The following is an 18,387-nucleotide window of genomic DNA, read 5'->3' as shown; positions in this document are numbered from 1 at the left end:
GCTATAGCGCATAATGTCCACAGAAATTATATGGTAGGCAACATTATTAGAGAAAAGGGGTTTATTTATCAAATACAGAAAATAGTCCCACCATACACGCACACATTTTTCATTCACTACACACTCACGCTTTCAAATTTCATTCACTCGAAGAGGCTACTGAACTTATGTTTCACACAGAACATGAACACTTATGTTTCACATAGAACGTGAACACAAAACATTGCGTAATTAATTCAAATAGGCTAACACTAAAACAAATAAGGCCAGTAATAGAACGAATATCGGGTGACAAGATCATTCAAATGGCTCACAATCCCGCATCAGCTGTTTGATGTCGCGCATCAAAATAGCACTTTGCCCCTGTGGAAGGGTTCGCATAAATTGGCACAGATAATTAGTAAAAGAGACGTCAAGTCATTCTTATCACGTTCCCGCATCCTCTCATATGTTCTTCTGTAAATATAACCTATAGTGCAAAGCTGCAAACTTGTCGCTTTTCGGCGACAATCGCCGTTTTCTTGGTCAATTTGGTCATTCACGAGAATCGTGTAACACCGGAGAGGGGGGGGGGGGGTCCAGAATTGCGAACAATTATTGGATCATTCTTATAATTGACATTTCTCTGGGCCAATCGGAATCTCAGCACTTGCTTCAGAATCTTTCTTATACTTGACATTTCTCTGGGCCAATCGGAATCTTGAAGCACACAGCGCCAACTGAGCTCGCCATTGGATGAGGCGGTCGCCTGGCTATCGCGCATGCGCATGCATGCGGCCAAACAACGCAAGAGAGCTTGCGAAACACTCGTCTAGAGGGGTGTTCCACGAACGGAGGTTTAACAAACACTGAGTTAACGCTGAACTCTAGGTTGATTTACCCAGTGCCGACTAACCCAGAGTTTTCGGTTCCACAGCAGCGGTTATGCATTAGTTCAACCAACTGGGGGTTGGCTAACACAGGGTTGTGCGCGTCACCGCCAAACCTAAAAAGACGTGATGTATGGATCATGGAAACCCTGATCGAAATGGCGAAACGGGCCGCTTATTTCAATGAAAAGGAACTTCAGGTTCTCCTGGGGAGCTATGACGAGGAGAAGGACATTATCACAAGAAAAGGGAACGCTAAAGCCTCTGCAACCCGGAGGGCAGCGGATCGCTGACTGCGTAAATGCGTTAGTTACACGTCAAAAGCATGATCGTTAATATTTGAGCCATGAATATATAAATATCCCAGTTAAGCATTCTTAAAGATCCTACCACATAACCCCTTTCTTCTAAAAAAAATATGTACTCCGATGGCTTCCAAGCGGTCAGCGGATCAAGTATAAAAATGAATTATAAAACACATACAAACTGGTAAGCTTTTCCCACCATCGTATTGGTATAAATTTAAATAAGCAATTTTTTTAAGCCAATCGTGAAAAGGCAGACAGTTGGTAGACTGGATCTGGCCCTCAAATTGTCTTGACCCCGGTGGAGGAGCTGTTAATAAACATAAATTCAGGGCGCCCTGGCATGGAGGGGGTACCTGGAGGTACCTACCTCCTCAGAGAGTCAGGGGCCATACCCCACTGGTTGAATGTAGGTTTTTGTGTTTTCTTGTATTTTAGATTTTTTTTGCCTTCGAAGCAACACATGCAAACCATGTGCTTGCCACCGCGCATACTATTCCAAGTGTTTCTTTTTTTGGTAACTGGGTAGAAAACCTAAAAGTGACAATTCATCAACTTCACAGAATAATAATTGTTTTTTGTCTCTCCAATAATAAGTAAAAATAATAATAATAAAAAAATTGTGACAGTTGTAAATAAAATATTTTTTATAAGCCTCAAGGATGTTTTGACATTGATTTTTGATAAAGTATGCTGAGTTTTGTTAAGTCACGCTCAGACTAGTGTCATTTGTATATTACAATAAAAAAAAAATCCCCCGTGACACTGTCACCTTTTTTCTTCTGAGGAGTTTGCAGGTCTGATAGTGGCAATAATGTACAATATTTGCAGTATCGCCCCCATCGACAACGCATGGTATTGCATGGATCGGCGCGTCGCGTATCAAAAATTTTGAGGACGCGTTTTGCTACGCGTCGACGCATAATGGCGGCCGAAGCGTCGCGTCGCGTAGCCTTTTGGACGCGTATGCGTAGCGATGCGTCGACTATGTAAGGGCCCTTAAAGTTACGGCGCACTGAAACCCTCACCATAGTACGCAGGACAATGCGACGAAGCCAATGCTCTTAATGGTAGCTAATGTGTGTAACCTACAGCTTTATATTGTTTTGCATAGGTGATTATTTTGTGAAGGTGAAAAACGTCCCTTTTTTTTTTAACATGTTCATTCAATTCTGTTGAAAATAACGATACAAAATCACATGTTGCAGTCATACTGACCTATGTTTTAATAAAAGTGCTTGCAACATTTCACATGTGGCTTTTGACGTACAAAAAAAACATCTAACCCACCCTATAGAAAATATCGAGATATATATCGTATATCGCCATTCAGCCAAAAAATATCGGGATATCATATTTTGCCCATATCGTGCAGCCCTAGTGTGACATTTGAGGCTTCATCTCGGGCTGTTCCGTGATATGGGTTCACAATTGGTGCATCTTTAACAAAAAGAGGACACTGCATAGTTCCAAGATGACTTTAATGGCTATTGAATTAATCACTTGTCATCATGCAGTGTGATATCACTTCAAGCATTATTATTAAAATTATTAGTACTGTAGGTGATGAAGTCTATTTTGCCCGGGATGACTACTTAAAATCTTTGCCAAATGATATATTTTCCACCATGAGCTCAGGAGATATTTATGAACAGCACACTCACACATGTATCACTGAAATTACTTTAATTCTCAAATGATTTGATGCTGTATCAGCACACGAAGCAAACATTACATTTTGGGTTAGGTTCACTGGAAACTCTTTTTCCTTCATCATAATTTCAATCACCACTAGGTGTCCCTAGCGTACTTATTTGAAGCTTTGAGGTCGAACCACTTTGGTGGTTCATCTGGCTGAGAGTCTTTGACGTTTCATGAGGCATCATCTCGACACCGCTATTATGAGGTGTGCAGGATATCTTGTTGGTTTATGGTCGAGATGCAGGAGGGTCTCTAAGGGTTTATTAAAGAGCACAACGCACATGAACATGTGTGTGATGAATGCAATGCCACATATTTGAAACCTTTTGAGTGTGGATAATCGAAAAAATGTTAGTCCCCAAGGAGGCCTCAATTCTTCCCTGTGTCTGTGTGTGTTTTTCGGTGTGTCAGGAGTGCTCTGCAGTGCTTCTCTGTGCGCTGTGCAGCAGTAGCAGCTCGAGTGGAAGACCCTTACATCGACACCACCATGAGGGTAGGAGCCCTACCCCCTTACCATTATCCCATCCTCAAATAAGCAATACGCCATTGTTCATAGAGAAATATTATTGGTTTCCCTAATTGAAGGAAGTTGAACTAGGTACTAGCTAACGTGGTTCCCGAAATGCTAATTATTTGTTTTTATATCATTGTTTAGCTTCTACTCTACTCTGCTACACAATCAGAATGGGTTCATGTCTATGTGTAACTATAAAACAAAAGGGCTTACTGCATAGTCATATTCGAACAACCTGCGCGCTGTGTGTGTCTGTGTGTGGGTGTGGCCGTGGTCCTCCAGGCCTGCCCCCCGGTCAGCCTGAAGGTGTGCGCCCTTCGGATGCAGCTCTTCATCGGCCTGCGCACAATGTGTGCACTGGGCCGCCACGTCATGCTGCTCTCCGCTGCCGACGCCGAGCCGCCCGAGGAGGCCGACCGCGCCACACACACGCGCAGCTTCATGTAAGTCGCTCGTCAGCAGTGGGCAGATGGGGCTCTGGTTTCTTTGTTTGTATTAAGCCCCTAGTAGGCTGCTGCTGATGTGAGTACCAAAAATACTGGTGTGTGTGTGTGTGTGTGTGTGTGTGTGTGTGTGTGTGTGTGTGTGTGTGTGTGTGTGTGTGTGTGTGTGTGTGTGTGTGTGTGTGTGTGTGTGTGTGTGTGTGTGCACGCGCGTCAGTGCGTCAGTGACTGCACTTGTGTCTGTCTGTGTCTGTGCCCAAGAGCAGGAAATACTGCTCACTAGCATTTCGGGATTTAGTGACGGAGTGTGCGTTCATCATTACAGTTGTTATTGTAGGGAGCACTCAATGCTGACCGATATTTTCCTGGCGCTGGGGATTGATCCCACGACCACGCCAGCTCTGGAGAGTCTACTGTCCCGGCCCTTTCTGTAAGAGCCCAAAACCCCTCTGTATTCCAGGGTCACTTTCAGACCAAGCCGCCACACCTTCACACACTATGGCACCCATCCCAAGTAGGGATTAAAGGTTTGTAGCAACTTAATTGTACTGATATATAAATCAATCATTGATTTAGAATGGATGCAAAGTAACGGTAAAGTGATCATAGCTGTTATGTTAAACGGGACTTATGGTTGTATAATGTAAGTCATACCATGTAAACCTACACACACTTTTTTCTCTCAACAAAATACTTTAGTTTTGTAGTTCTTGCCACAGTTTCAATGTTGGCAAAAAAAACATCCACTCTGAATGAAGTTATTATGAATTAATCAATTATAATTCTATATGCTTTATTTTAAATATGAGATTATCAATTTAATTTCAATACACACATCATCATTCTATTCTGTGGCTTGGTCTAATAGTGATACCCTTCCTGGTTTGGTTCCCAAGCTCAGCTGATCCTAACTGGCCTAACCCCCTCACAGTGAATGAGTTTGTGTGTGTAGCTGCAGTAGGTGTGCTTCATAGCGCTCTTAACAAAGAGGCATGCCAACACAGACATCGCACCTGACCAAGACACTATCATTCACGAATGTGACTGACAAACAGCATGCCTTTCATTCTAGCAAGCAGTTAAATTAGAACGTTGTAAGTATACACACAAACACAAGAACCGACAATCAAACAAATGTACATTTTAAAACCAATTAAGCAGCAGTCTTGCAGTCAGATACGTTTTTTCCAATATATTAACTTATAACATAAATTTCATGATGCTTTGTACACAAATGATTATTCAGTTGATGCATTTCATAGCACCAATAGCAAAGTGTTTATAATTGTGTTATTGACTGTGATGATTGCATGCAGTCAGACTCTCCAATAACGGTTAAGAACTTTGTTAATCTGTAATCAATGTATTGGCCGCGTTTCTACACCAGCTACAGATGCATTTGCTATGTCAGAAGATGCTTTTAAGAGAGACACATTTTTACCTTTTATTATTGTGTCATTAGTCATGAATAAATCTTTTTCTGAATCATCACATGACTCCTGTATGATCTCATGCCCTATCAAGCATCCAATCAGATCTTAAGGTATGGACCACCAATCAGATCTTTAGTTTCGGACAACCCATATTGTGCAGTGTACTCTAAATCAATTTCATGGTAAAATTCATAGTTTCACATCATAGTGATCTCTTTGGATAGCTATGTATAGAGGAGGAGCAGGGCCAAACCAGCCCATCCTACCAGTTCAAGTACCAAAAAGCATAGTGATTCAAGAAGAAATTGAGTGTATTGTCTCTACTTCAGGTTAGATTGGTGGACTTCTGACATGCAATGTTCAATTATTGCCACTTCACAAGAATACTGATGGCTGAATCATTGACCCAAGCGGTGTCCAAAAAACGTTGAGTTCGTTGACAGTGTTTGACTTTTCACACCAGGAGCAAGAAGTGGGCCGGTTCCCGTCCTAAAGCGCCCAGCGTGACCGGGCATGGATGGAATCTTTACGTGGTCAACACAGTCTCCCCTATCACACTCTACCATGAGATGGTAAAGCACAAACACGGGCACTTTGTTTCACAGTAAATATATAAGTAATACATGGACACGGCAGCTATTTGCCATTTTAGAGGATAAGTCATTTAACCCCCGGTTTCTTCTTTACTTAATCAAAATGATTTTATATTTTTATGTAAGTAGAATGTAGACATATAGTTTAGTGGGGGAGTTGATCCGTTTTGGCCAAAAGCCTTTTTTCTTCTGGAATCCTGCAAACTTATGTTATTCAGTGTGTGGGTGTGTGCATGTGCATGTCTTTGACATGCATTTTAGGTGGAATACAGCTGTCGTTATGCAGAAACCCACCCAATGGGCGAGAGCTGTCGCCACCTCCTCAGTGAGGCACACCTTATCCTCCGTGCCTCATTGATCAAGCCCCTGCCAACTGCCAAGGGAGAGCCCAGGGAGCTGCCAGAGATGCCCACAGACGGAGAGAAGGCCCAGAGGCCCACCACGGATGCATTCACAGACAGCAAGGCAGAGAGACAAGTGATGGAAACAGCTTTCAGAGAAAACTGTGCCCAGCTTGGAGACTGTTTCAGCAGGTACTCTGAAACCAATAAACAGCTGCACTGCCAGAAGCACACATGGCTGCATTACATCTTGGTTGGCTTTCATTCAAAAAAAACTTTCCACTAAGTAAAGCTCTGCTCTTCCCTCCTCTCGTCTAGGGGCAACCAAAAGGACTGTCATCTAGCACTCCCATACTATAGGATGTCTGGCTTGTCAATCACAGAAGTCATGTCCAGGAACCGCCCCCTGCCCATTAGTCCATGCACCTACGGTCCCGGCTTCGTCTTTTACCTGAACCATTTCCTATTGGAGGAAACTGACCAGATCTTAAGCCAGGTACAGAGGCACACACACGCATATGAAGGTATTATTGTAGCAAAAGTCTTTAGCACCTGTAACTGCAGATTTTGTATGCGTACACTAAAGTCACAAATGTGTAACAGTACATTTGAAGTTGTAAATCATTTTTCAAACATTGTAAACACTATGTCCCTCCAGAAAAACGCGATTATGCGATCGCATAATTCAACACATAATCAGCCAAAGCCCACATATTCATGCGGGGGTCGCATTTTTTCAAATATGCCACACTTTCACTGCATAAATTGCCTATTTCCGCGCAAAATATGCAGGGCTTGCATGATTTCATAATCCCCGCATTTTTGTTGCAAAAGAGTCACATATATCTTAGCAGAAAGTTTAAAAATGTTGCGTTTACTGCACACAAGAGCAGCCATTTCCCCCTGTTGCCATGGGAACGTTATGAAGTGACGTAATTACGCGACGTGAACGTCATCGAAGTTCCCGCATTCTTTCGCGAGTACCCGCAATTTTTGCAAGTTCCCACAATTTCATTGCAAAAATTGCATAAATATGCCGCATATTTCATTGCATTTTTTAAGAAAATGTGCCACATAATCAAGGATTTTTGGCTGCAACAATCACAAAAAAACGCCGCATTTTTCTAGAGGGACTTGGTCTACGAGTTCACAAGTCTGTGATACAGGTGCACAAATCCTATCCTGTGCATCGCAACTTCAAAGAGTCATGCAATTGACACTTTTGCTACAATCATTGCAGCGCAGTTGGTGCAAAACATGTTCGCACACCGGTGTTTCATAATCTGAGAACATGCCCAAATGTGATATAATGCATCAGAAGTTGCACATCTGTGAAAAATTTCCTCACAAATATATTGATATAGAACGCTATGTTGCTTCAGCATTTTAATGAGCGAGCACAAGTCCATCGTTACAACTGCTCGATTCTGCTTGTGCAAGTTTCAGCTTTGGGTTTTTTTGCAAAACGTCTAGGTGATTCATGTATAGCAAAAGGGATTTGTATCCGTATGAGGCAGAGCTTCCGTGGGCGGGACAAAATTGCAGCAGTAACCAATGAATGTCGCCGGCAGGGGGTGCATTTTTCAAATTACACTGGGACCATCCAAGCAGACCATTAAAATACATTGAGGGACACTTGCTAATGCAATAATTGTTAATGCAATAATTTGGGGGGAATTCAGTTGAATTAAGTCATTGATTTGACATAATGTAAGATACCCAACTCCGTCATGTAGGATGCCCCCTCTTGTCTACTTTCAAGTCTCCAGAAAGTAAGAGTTTGCTTGGATGGTCCCAGTGTAGTCTGAAAAATGCACCCCCTGCCAGCGACTTTCATTGGTTAATGCTGCAATTTTGTCCCGCCCACGGACGCTCACGCTCTAGTTCACATTTGGGTTTACAAATGCACAACTGTTGTGCATGTTCTCAGATTATGAAACACGGGTGTGTTAATGTGTTTTGGACTAACTGCTCTACAATGATTGTAGCAAAAGTGTCAATTGCATGACTCTTTGAAATTGTGATTTGTGCACCTGTGCAGGATAGGATTTGTGCACCTGTAACACAGACTTGTGAACTCGTAGACCCTATTTATTAGTGTTTACAATGGTAGAAAAAATATTTACGACATCAAATTTACGGTTACACATTTGTGATTTTAGTGTACGCATACAAAATGTGCAGTTACAGGTGTTAAAGAGTTTTGCTACAATAATGCCTTCACACACACACACACACACACACACACACACACACACACACACACACACACACACACACACACACACACACACACACACACACACACACACACACACACAGTAATTAGTGTCACAACTGAATTAGAGGTAGCTGAATAAATCAGTTTAAATCAACTTTGTGTAAAAATAAATACAAATGGAGGCTCTCCGAGGCTCTTCCAAAAGGCGCAAAATGGTCGCCCCTAGCGGCAGCAAATTTAATTTGCAGCCGGGGAGGTCTAGCATTCTGTCGTCGTTTTTCGCTGCTGGAAACCGAAAAAGGGACAGGCCAATCAGATCGTGAGGGGCGGAATCGAGCCGAATGACGACAGAGCTGCGACGGTTCCGTGTTAGAGGTAAACGATAATGGCTGCTGCTGCTGGCGAACAGCTGTCTTTCGACTCGGCTTTGGCCGCGACTCTTCAGGACTTGAAGTTATAATAATAATAATAATACATTTAATTTAGAGGTGCCTTTCAAGACACACAAGGTCACCTTACAGAGCATATAGTCATCATAAATCGTTTAAAAAACAAGACATTGTGGAAAAAAATAAATAAATAAATCAACATAAAAAATAAAAAATAAATAAAACAAAAACAAGACAAAACAAAACAAACAAACAATCAAAACAGTGATCAGCTAGACGTTGTGTGCGAGTTTGAACAGGTGAGTTTTGAGTTGTGACTTGAAGGTTGTAATGGTGTCTGACTGTTTTATGTGTGGGGGGAGGGAGTTCCAGAGCCTGGGTGCTGAACAGCTGAATGACCGGGCACCCATTGTAGTGAGTCGTGATGTGGGGATACATAGTAGTCCAGCAGAGGTTGAGCGGAGGGAGCGGGAGGGAGTGTATTCTTGGAGGAGGTCGCAGAGGTAACTGGGGGCTAGGTTGTGGACAGCTTTGTAGGTGAGGAGTAGGGTTTTGTATTGGATGCGGTAGTGTACTGGGAGCCAGTGAAGTTGGATGAGGACAGGGGTGATGTGGTCAGATGATTTGGTGCGGGTGATGATCCGGGCGGCTGAGTTCTGAATGATCTGCAGTCTGTTGATGAGTTTGGTGGGGAGTCCGGTGAGGAGGGTGTTGCAGTAGTCTATGCGTGATGTGACAAATGAGTGAACTAGGATTTCAGTGCTGGATTGGGTCAGTGATGGGTGTAGTCTGGCGATGTTGCGGAGGTGGAAGAATGCAGTCCGGGTGATGTTGTGAATATGGGGTGCGAATGAGAGGGTGTTGTCCAGGATGACGATGACGCCTTTATCATTTTCTTTGAGAAATGAACAAAGAACTGCACTAAAGTCTTTCCTGGAAAAGAAAGATGTATTCAGAGTTTTACCGTATCTGCCGGATACGGTAAAAGTTTGATACGAATCCTACTACGTCACCTTCTTCGTTGCTTTGATTGGTTGTAGCACTATCCTATTGCGTGCAGAGGGAACTTGAAAGACAACCTTTTATCCCGCCCAGACTGCCACCGTACGAGACCAGACCCAATATCTTCCCGATATGAGTCTGGCTTGCCAGGCTAGCAAAATGGGTGTCCACAGTAGGATTAGTTTCTAAACGCAGCTAATGCGGGAGCACAGTGCACTGTGACAGAGTCATGTCTTTCCCCAAGAAAGGGTTATCTGGGTCCCAAAGTACAATGAAAGCGAACTAAGGGAAAAAAAACTGATAACTAGTATCATCAAAAGTAAGTGGAGCACATGTGACAAACCCATCGAACGACTACATTCTCAGCTTTTAATCTATCGTACACGTTCTTACGTAAATCAAACACAATTCGAACCCAAAACCAACTGATAAGCAGGGGTTACAACCAGGTTTATATATTCAATACTGAGCATGTGCACAGCAATATCAATCATTTCACTTCATATTATCCTCACAAATAATAAATTAAGACAAAAGCAAGCATAAACTGACAACCCAGTGTCCTGGTACCAATTTGAATCCTAACAGTGTTTCTTTTAACCCTGACCTTTCAAACGATTTGTACCTTTTGCATTGGTTTTATTGTTTTTATATGGATATTCTGCCTTAATAGCCTGGCAAGCAAGACCCATATCGGAAAGATATTGGGTCTGGTCTCGCACGGTGGCAGTGTGGGCGGGATAAACGGTTGTCTTTCAAGTTCCCTCTGCACGCAATAGGATAGCGCTACAACCAATCAGAGCAAAGAAGAAGGTGACGTAGTCAGAGCGAAGGAAATTTCCGTCGCTCTAAAATCAAACTTTTACCGTATCCGGTCGGAAAAACTCAGAATACATCTTTCTTTCAAGGAAAGACTGCAGTGCAGTTCTTTGTTCATTTCTAAAAGAAAATGATAACTTCAAGTCTTGGAGTCGCGGCCAAAGCCGAGTCGAAAGACAGCTGTTCGCCAGCAGCAGCAGCCATTATTGTTTACCTCTAACACGGAACCGTCTGAGCTCTGTCGTCATTCGGCTCGATTCCGCCCCTCACGATCTGATTGGCCTGTCCCTTTTTCGGTTTCCAGCAGCGAAAAACGACGACAGAAGGCTAGACCTCCCTGGCTGCAAATTAAATTAGCTGCCGCTAGGGGCGTCTAGGTTTCTAGGCTAATGCCTTAAAGGTCCCATGACATGCTATTTTATGTATTCTTTAATATAGGTATTAGTGGGCAACTAACACAGTATTCAAAGACGTTCCCGAAATTCAGCCGTGGTGCAGAGTTACAGCCACTCCGAGCCAGTCGCACATTGAGCTTCCCCCAAATGCGCTGTTTTGGTGTCTGTAGCTATAATGCAAATGAGGAGGTGCGAGGCGGGTCAAGGAGGAGGGTGGGGGTGTGGCCCTGAGCAGCTTGCAGCCACGGTACCATGCGCTCTGTTTACAGTGGATGTATCGCAATGGCGAGGCGCACACAGCCTTTAGCCGTGTTCTGTAAATATTCTAGAACACACGGGAGTCCTGGAGCTCTATATCTAAATATTATCATATAGCCTACATAGATATCTATATCAAATAATATATATTATCACGGCCAAAAGCTGTGTGAGCCGATATTATGAATCTCAAACGACTGCGTTGGGTTCTCCGACGTTCCTGGTTCTTCAACGTCGTCATCAATGTGAAGTAGACTGAACCGCGACAAGGAGGAGAAAGGGATCGTTGCCGGGCAGCGCTTAGGCACCTCCGCCTCCGGCGGTGGTCCCTCAGCGGGTCTCAAGCGGGAGACATTTGCCGCCAACAATCCCTTTCTCCTCCATGTCGTGGTTCATGTTCTTGAGGGAGTCAAAGCCAAAGTTCCTTCCCCCCAATTCATTCTCAACCTTGGCTGAGATAACCCCCAATACGAGTCTCGTTGTAGAAATACCAGAGACGAGAGTCCGACGTGTTATGCGCCATGACACCAAAAGCAGAACGGTTATCCAAATAACAAGGAAGTGTACAACGCTTGCGTTACAGTCCTGGAGCTCTATATCTAAATAATATCATATAATACATAGAAATCTATATCATTTAATACATATTATCACAGCCAAAAGCTGTGTGCGCCTCCAGACGATATTATGAATCACAAACGACTTTGTCGGGTTCTGCGACGTCTCTGGTTCTTCCACTTTCACATCAACCTGAAGTCGACTGAACCGCGTGCTGCCTGCTGCCGGCTGCCCGCTGCCGGGCGATGGTGCCTCACGGCAACCGGCGGCATGTCGCAGTTCATGTACTTCAGCGAGTCAAAGCCAAAGTTCCTTTCCCCCAATTCCTTCTCAACCATGGCTGAGATAACCCCCAATACGAGTCTCGTTGTAGAAATACCAGAGACGAGAGTCCGACGTGTTATGCGCCATAACACCAAAAGCAGAACGGTTATCCAAATAATAAGGAAGTGTACAACACTTGCGTTACAGTCCTGGAGCTCTATATCTAAATAATATCATATAATACATAGAAATCTACATCATTTCATACATATTATCACGGCCAAAAGCTGTGTGCGCCTCCAGACGATATTATGAATCACAAACGACTTTGTCGGGTTCTGCGACGTCTCTGGTTCTTCCACTTTCACATCAACCTGAAGTCGACTGAATCGGGCGCTGCCTGCTGCCCGCTGCCCGCTGCCGGGCGATGGTGCCTCGCGGCAACCGCCGGCATGTCGCAGTTCATGTACTTCAGCGAGTCAAAGCCAAAGTTCCTTTCCCCCAATTCCTTCTCAACCATGGCTCAGATAACCCCCACAACAGTCTCGTTGTGGAAATACAAGACACGTCAAAGAACCGACAAGAAACACTTGCGTTACAGTGTGTGTATTCACACACACACACACACACAACAATTGTTGACAGGGTACGTCTACAAAGTAAAGAACACAGTTCAATTTAAGTATGCTCACTGGTAAGCTTTCTTTCATTATGCAGTGTAGTAAGCCTACCTCGATATTAGGGTCTTCCAAGGCAAGACCTCAGCTATTGCACAGTAATCATTGTATGGTTTGTTGACATCTCAAACACTGCAGACAAAAACAACATCATTTCACAACTTTTGGCCTGCCTCGTTTAAAAGTTGCAATCGGGATGACAAGTTGTTAGCCTGATATCACGACTAATATGTTGGGTTATCGATGTGTTAAAATGTGGGACTATTGAATAAAAAATAATGAGAGGGTGCTTGTTTACGGGGCCCAGAATTGATTTCTTCTTTAACTCAAACATCACGTTGCATCTGCAGGAGGCCGCTGATGAGATCATCGACATCTTCAGCCAAACAGAACCCTCTCAGCTGGTGACCGTGTGCGCCAGTCCTGCCATGGCAGACGTCAGCCCTGCCAAGGTGTTGAGGCGGCTGCAGCACCTGGAGCAGGCCACAGGGATCTCTGTTCCCCTGACGGTTACCATGGCCACCATGTCCCTGCGCCTGGATGACCTGCGGCGCTACACAGAGCTGATGGAAAAACATGCCGAGGTACGAGTCAGAGGGATAAATGCCTCAAGGTGAACACCCTGTCCTTCAAATTAAAAAAAAATCAACAAATTTGTACAGGATAATGATAATAAATAATAATGGATTCTAATAGATGAAAACTGGTGTGTCTGTGTGTCTGTGTGTCTGTGTGCAGATGCTGTTAGTGTATGGATTTATTGAAGAGCCAAGGCTGTTGTTGCATGGTGGGAGTGGAGGCCGGGATACCCAGGTGCGGCCCACCCAGTTGGCCAACCAGCTCCGAAAGGACCAACCCGGACTGCTGACAGCCGCCATGGTCGCCCTGCACGAGAACAACAAGGTCCAACTTGAGCAGGCTGACCAAGTCTTCAAGGTGGGGGTTTGATTTTTATAGACTCACAACTAGTGCTGTCAGTTAAACGCGTTATTAACGGCGTTAACGCAAACCAATTTTAACGGCGTTCATTTTTTTTATCGCGCGATTAACGCAAATTATATATATATTTCTTTTTTTTCTTTTTTTTTCTTTAGCTCAAAACAAAGAAGCAGTAGCCTGACTGCTATGTTCAAGGCAGTATGCTTGTATGTTCATCGTTTAATTGCACTATAGGCTTTTTTTTTTGTATCGTCCTGTTTTGATCAGTATATGCCAATGTTGTTATCAATAAAAAAACATTTGCACAAGGCAAGCCGATGAACTTCTCCATGTTGATAAGAGCATTATAATGAGAACAATTAATGGGACAAAGAAATCAAGGGATATTTAGCATAGAAAAAAGATTTGCGATTAATCGCGATTAACCGTGAGTTAATTATGACCTTAATGCGATTAATCACGATAAAATATTTTAATCGCTTGACAGCACTACTCACAACACAACATGTCAAAGTAGTAGAAAGTATCACATAATTGTTGTGTAACCTTCTAAGCCCCATGCCGACCTGCTATCTAGGAGCTGGGCTGTGAACACAGCCTGCTGGTAGACTTCTGGGAGGCAGTGCTTGTGGCCTCAACCCAGGAAGCCATCATCCAGGAGCTCCTCTTCCGATTGGCTGTTGTCTACATTGACCGTCTCACCAGTGGCATGGCTGCCCCAAGCAAGTTACTGAAGAGCACAGAGGACCTGGTATGGAACAGTCAGGCCCACCGTGTAGGAAAAGCTGACAACTATTTTAAATGCTGCCACCTCCTTCCGCTATGTTATTACTTATTAATCATGTTATATGCATAAGTTAAGATGGGTTTAGAATCTCATTTAATTTGATGTGTGCATGTGTTTCAGATCAACTCCTGCTCCCATTATGGTACGCTGTACCCCTGGCTCCGGATTCTGACTCCAGCTAGCAATACCGGCTCCCAACAGCAGGAGGCACTGCAGAAACTCCAGGCAAGGCTCAGAATTAAAGTATTCTTAGTATCTTAGAAAGTGTATGGGTGCGTGTGTGGGCTGGTTTGGTGGGGGGGAGGGGGGGGGGGGGGGGTGGTTACATTTTTAATTGCCATGCCCTTACATTCCTTATCCAAGTAACAATTATAACATGACAGTTGTGTGTGTGTGTTTGTGGATTTACCTCAACATAGTCAATATGTTCAGGTACTCAATATGTTTTTATCTATACTGTCTGGTAGGGCGTGGTTTATGGAAGCATATATGTAGCAAAATTCAAATGGCAATGCAATTTGGAATTACATTATGCATTTGACAATTCATTATGCAATTTTATAATGTAATTTGTAAATACGTTATTCAAAGTGTATTTTAACATGCAAAGTGACAATGCAATCCTCAATTAAATTTGCAAAAGTTATAACAATACAAATAGAATAACATTTTGTCAAATTCTTTGAGTTCCTTTATACAAATTGAAAAGCTATAGCGTCCCCGTGATTGCAATTCACTTCGCCACGCTCCGTGTGTTGCGATATTCAAATGACATTTCAATCCGCAAAACGGAATCCAAAACGGAATCCAAAGAGGAAATCCAAAGAGGAATCCAAAGAGGAATCCAAAGAGGAATCCAAAAAGTCAATATGCAAAGTGGCAAACGTATCAGCCAATCAGCGTCTGGGCGGGAACTACATCACTTTCTATTGTCTCCAAGGGTATCTCCACAGCTGAATGACCGGGCACCCATTCGTAATGAGTCGTGATGTGGGGATACATAGTAGTCCAGCAGAGGTTGAGCGGAGGGAGCGGGAGGGAGTGTATTCTTGGAGGAGGTCCCAGAGGTAACTGGGGGCTAGGTTGTGGAGAGCTTTGTAGGTGAGGAGTGGGTGGAGACGGTGGGTCTCCCGACCCTATGTTTCGCACCCAGTGCCTGTAGCACTTGGGAAATCTTTGTTTACCACACTGGCGTCAAAACGTACCAGTGAGGATAAGTCGTCTATCCTATCTCCCAGAACACTCACTCTATCTACTGCATCTGTGTCTTCAACACGATTGTTCTCCACATCATCGGCCAAACTTCGGAGCGTATCAATAATCTCCATTGGTGACCATGGACCTGACACATACGAACTAGAAGTTAACAAGGAAATTACGAGCAAGTGACGTAGTTCCCGCCCAGACGCTGATTGGCTGATACGTTTGCCACTTTGCATATTGACTTTTTGGATTCCTCTTTGGATTCCCTCTTTGGATTCCGTTTTGGATTCCGTTTTGCGGATTGAAATGTCATTTGAATATCGCAACACACGGAGCGTGGCGAAGTGGATTGCAATCACGGGGACTCTATAGCTTTTCAATTTGTATAAAGGAACTCAAAGAATTTGACAAAATGTTATTCTATTTGTATTGTTATAACTTTTGCAAATTTAATTGAGGATTGCATTGTCACTTTGCTTTGTTGGAGACATTTCTGTTGAGGACAAGGCGTTTGTGATTTGAAGAATGTACTTGGACCGCAGACACTGGCTGGTTGGACAGGTTTTTCTCAGAGTGTAATTCAACCCCATGATTCATCTAATCTTGTGAGAAACACTCAGATTTAAATGATGCGTTTGGGGCTGAGACTTCTCGGAAGGAGGGGTGAGGTAACAACCCACACTAACTCTGTCATCCCTTTAATGCTAATAACCTTTGCGCAACACAGTGCTACTAGGGCTGGGCGATTAATCGAACTTCGATCTCGAGCCCTAAGTGCTACTATAGATGTCTGAGAAGCTTAACCCTCTCTCTGAGGCAGGCATCAATATAAACTGATGCCAAGACGGATTTCTAGACAACCACACAGCATGGTGTTCGTGTGCCCTCTTGTGATCAATGTACTTTGGTCACGAAAAGAACAGAGTTCAGATTACAATCAAACATTTACACCAGTTTTTCCCCTGTTATTTCAGTAACACTGACCTCCACTACCACCCCTATGTAGTCCCTCCTATGCGGTCCCTCCATGCCCATCGGAGCTGTTCAGCCTCTTTTAGAGCAGCTGTCCCTTGGGGCCACCCTGTGGGGTCTCAGCCTGCACGTGCTCTGCGCCACCAGGAGGGGGCAGCATGGGAACTGCATAGAGAAACTGCTGGACCACTGTCCTCAGGCCATCATCCCCTACGCCAACCACCACCTACAGGAGACATACATGGTCTGTGGCATGCAAACACACACACGCAGGCATGCACGCATACACAAGAAAGTAATGCCCCTTATCAAACAGCTCAAACTTTTCTAGTGCTTTAACTTGAATACTTTTTGGATTTATTCTCTATTCAGGGTTTCCAAAGTGTGAAAATATTGTAGTTTGAGTTATGATTGAGTTGGCTAAAGATTTCGGATCCGTTCAAAACTGCAGGGGCAGTAATAAATAAGTACTATATTCTTTGACTAATTGATCAAGCAAAATATTCTCCTCAGGCATTGTGGTGGCAGAAGCTCCTCCCTGAGCTGTGTAATAGGACCAGAGCTGAGACGGAGAACGGCATCCTATTGGCTGCCCTTAAAGGTACACCTTAATTACTAAAGAGTAGTAATTATCTTGATTAATGTAATTGGCTGCTGCTTTCTTCTGTCTTTCTGCCTTCTGTTTAAGGGTAGTTATTATGGAAACTAATAAAAATAGAATGTAGAGAATAGATGTTTCAGAATATGGGGCCTGAACCCCAATACAATGCTTGTGTTTCTAATTTGAAATATCTTCATACCCCCAGAAACGCTTTTAGTTGTGGCTAATGAGATTAGTCCAGTTGAGTTCCTGGAGCTGATGCCTGACGATGGAACAGCACTGTACTTTTTGCCCCACCTTTTGGCATGCAGTCAAAGACAGCTACTTGCCTAACAGAGGCACACTCACGCACACACATGCTACTGTGACTTTCCATGAAGTTACTCGGTTACTTGACAGGAATACAAGAGCATGTTCCAGTAATGATTAACTGCATTCCATCACACACGGAACACAACCATTTATATTCCTTCCAGGTAGCTGGACCGATTTATTTTGTTTTGAAGTTTGCTTTTTTCTGTGATCATATCACAACCCAAGGATCACGTCATCCATCAGATAATGAAGGATGTATTATAACTGCTGCAATGTGAATTGACTAAATCATGTTATATGTTCTCATATTTAGTTTATTTTCAATGCTCTTGAAAGAGCATGATTTTTAATTGTTTTATTTGTGAATTGGTAAATTTATGCAATATTTTCTTTACAATGTTGCTGATGTGCTATGATTACTAGAGTGGACAATTAACGTGTTTATACCTGAATGCAAATGTGACTATATATATTGATTGTTTTATTCATATTTCTTCTGAGAATTAAAACAATTTATAATGCAAGTACGTCTACCATATGTGTCTTATTATGGTTATTATGGGTGCCTGGGGTTTGGGTTATTAAGCCAAGATTGATTGGATTCTTAATTTTAATCAAGTTTATTTGTATTTTGGTCCAAAACTTTGGAAAATAGTTTTGTAATTGCGTAGTGTGGACGGTATGCTTAAATATGGCTTATATAAATTCAATAAAAGTCTGACTTCCTGATGTAGGTGCTTTAGGCATATCGTTTTTCTTTGATGGAGATTCTGTAATGGCATAGATGT

The 18,387-nt window shown here is 43.2% G+C and overlaps 1 protein-coding gene across 4 annotated transcripts in view; it reads left to right on the top strand.

Moving 5' to 3' along the window:
- hps3 (HPS3 biogenesis of lysosomal organelles complex 2 subunit 1) overlaps nucleotides 1-18,123 on the top strand; it is a 28,893-nt gene extending 10,770 nt beyond the window's left edge. For 3 of the 4 annotated variants that reach the window (XM_060066193.1, XM_060066195.1, XM_060066194.1), the window contains exons 13-24: nucleotides 3,287-3,368; nucleotides 3,672-3,832; nucleotides 5,729-5,837; nucleotides 6,120-6,391; nucleotides 6,518-6,695; nucleotides 13,133-13,366; nucleotides 13,521-13,718; nucleotides 14,299-14,472; nucleotides 14,629-14,733; nucleotides 16,718-16,927; nucleotides 17,197-17,284; nucleotides 17,490-18,123. In XM_060066193.1, the coding sequence (XP_059922176.1) occupies nucleotides 3,287-3,368; nucleotides 3,672-3,832; nucleotides 5,729-5,837; nucleotides 6,120-6,391; nucleotides 6,518-6,695; nucleotides 13,133-13,366; nucleotides 13,521-13,718; nucleotides 14,299-14,472; nucleotides 14,629-14,733; nucleotides 16,718-16,927; nucleotides 17,197-17,284; nucleotides 17,490-17,617 (1,939 nt within the window). In that variant the 3' untranslated portion in view covers nucleotides 17,618-18,123. Of the gene's footprint in view, nucleotides 1-3,286; nucleotides 3,369-3,671; nucleotides 3,833-4,169; nucleotides 4,263-5,728; nucleotides 5,838-6,119; nucleotides 6,392-6,517; nucleotides 6,696-13,132; nucleotides 13,367-13,520; nucleotides 13,719-14,298; nucleotides 14,473-14,628; nucleotides 14,734-16,717; nucleotides 16,928-17,196; nucleotides 17,285-17,489 lie in introns of all 4 variants that reach the window. The other variant, XM_060066196.1, reaches the window with a different exon arrangement.
- Nucleotides 18,124-18,387: the final 264 nt, after the last annotated feature.

The sequence above is a fragment of the Gadus macrocephalus genome, chromosome 12, assembly GCF_031168955.1.
Source record: "Gadus macrocephalus chromosome 12, ASM3116895v1".
In the NCBI taxonomy this organism is placed as follows: Eukaryota; Metazoa; Chordata; class Actinopteri; order Gadiformes; family Gadidae; genus Gadus; species Gadus macrocephalus.
This window is presented reverse-complemented; position numbering and strand designations above follow the sequence as displayed.